This window comes from Terrapene carolina, unplaced genomic scaffold (genome assembly GCF_002925995.2).
Source record: "Terrapene carolina triunguis isolate 2854851 unplaced genomic scaffold, T_m_triunguis-2.0 Scaffold15603, whole genome shotgun sequence".
Lineage (NCBI taxonomy): Eukaryota > Metazoa > Chordata > Testudines > Emydidae > Terrapene > Terrapene triunguis.
The window spans coordinates 1-1,297 of NW_020679954.1; the positions used below are offsets into that span (position 1 = coordinate 1).

General features: G+C 50.6%; 1 gene segment (V, D, J or C); it reads left to right on the plus strand.

The window, feature by feature from the left end:
* Window positions 1–93: 93 nt before the first annotated feature.
* LOC112125163 lies at window positions 94–603 on the plus strand. The segment is given in 2 exon segments: window positions 94–139; window positions 233–603. Coding segments are annotated over 2 exon segments (417 nt in total).
* Window positions 604–1,297: the final 694 nt, after the last annotated feature.

The window sequence follows — 1,297 nt, forward strand, 5'->3', positions numbered from 1 at the left end:
AACCCCCTGAGTCGGGGAGTCTCAGCTTCTCCCCAGACACAGAACTGCCCGTCCTGTTCGCTGAGGCGTTTCCCTTCTTTTATGAAAACTAGAATGAAATCTCTGTGGCTTTTCCTTACCCTGTTATCGGCCCCTACCTGTGAGTGTGTTTTAGAGAGCGGGGAAATTAGGGACAGTGCCACAGATTCATTGCCTGACTAATTACTTCCATAACCTGTTTTCCTCTTCCCAGGTGTCCTCTCTCAGGTGCAGCTGGTTGAGTCCGGCCTGGGCGTCGTGAAGCCTGGACAGACTCTCACACTGACCTGCGCTGTCTCCGGGGTCTCTATCACTAGCAGCAGCTACGTGTGGAACTGGGTCCGGCAGCCCCCCGGGAAAGGGCTGGAGTGGGTAGCACGTATATACCCACACGACGGGAGAAAGTGGTTTGCCGCGTCTCTCCAAAGCCGGACCACCATCTCTTCGGACACCTCCAAGAACCAGTTCTCCCTGCAGCTAGCCTCCCTCGTGGCTGCAGACACTGCCACGTATTACTGTGCCAGAGACACACAGGGACACAGAGCAAAGCGGGGCTGGTACAAAAAGGGGAAGCGGATTGTCTAGAGTCACTCGGGGCCCTGTCACACTCACGTCTCCATTAGAAGCGGGGTGAGACACTGGGCACAAGGGGTTTAGGAGGTGGAAAGGGGGTAGGGAAAATTCCTTGTCTCGTAACTCAGCTCCTTGTAACACAGACACACAGAGATCCCATCTCACGGCTCCCCCAAGGGAAATCAGGTCTCGTTCCCAGCAGCCATCACACAACCCTTCTTGGTACTAGCTACAGCACACAGCACTGCATTTCCCCCTCCGGAGCTCAGGAAATCCCAGCGAGGTTCAAGTCAAGTTAGTTTAGCCCAATATCCTGTCTCTGAGCATGACTAGCCGGGGCTGCTTCACAGAACCCCACAGCTGAGGATGTGAGAGAATCCACCCTCCACATCCGGTCTCGCTCTGGTCTCCAACAGAGATTGGGTTAAACCAGCGACACCCAGACTGTGGCTCTCCAGCCGCAAGGGGCTTTCTAATGTGTCTCCTGCCACCCTTTGCAGCACCTGGTGTGATTTAATTACGAACCCATCCAAGTTATTAACCAATCAGGATGTGTTTATTATGTTATTAACCAATAAAGTTATCAACTTGCACTAAGTTATTAACTTACTGTGGGAATTTTAGATATAGGTATACAGACATATAGATAGATAGATATCTAAATATCATTATATTATATATAAATAATTGTGTACATATACTAAAT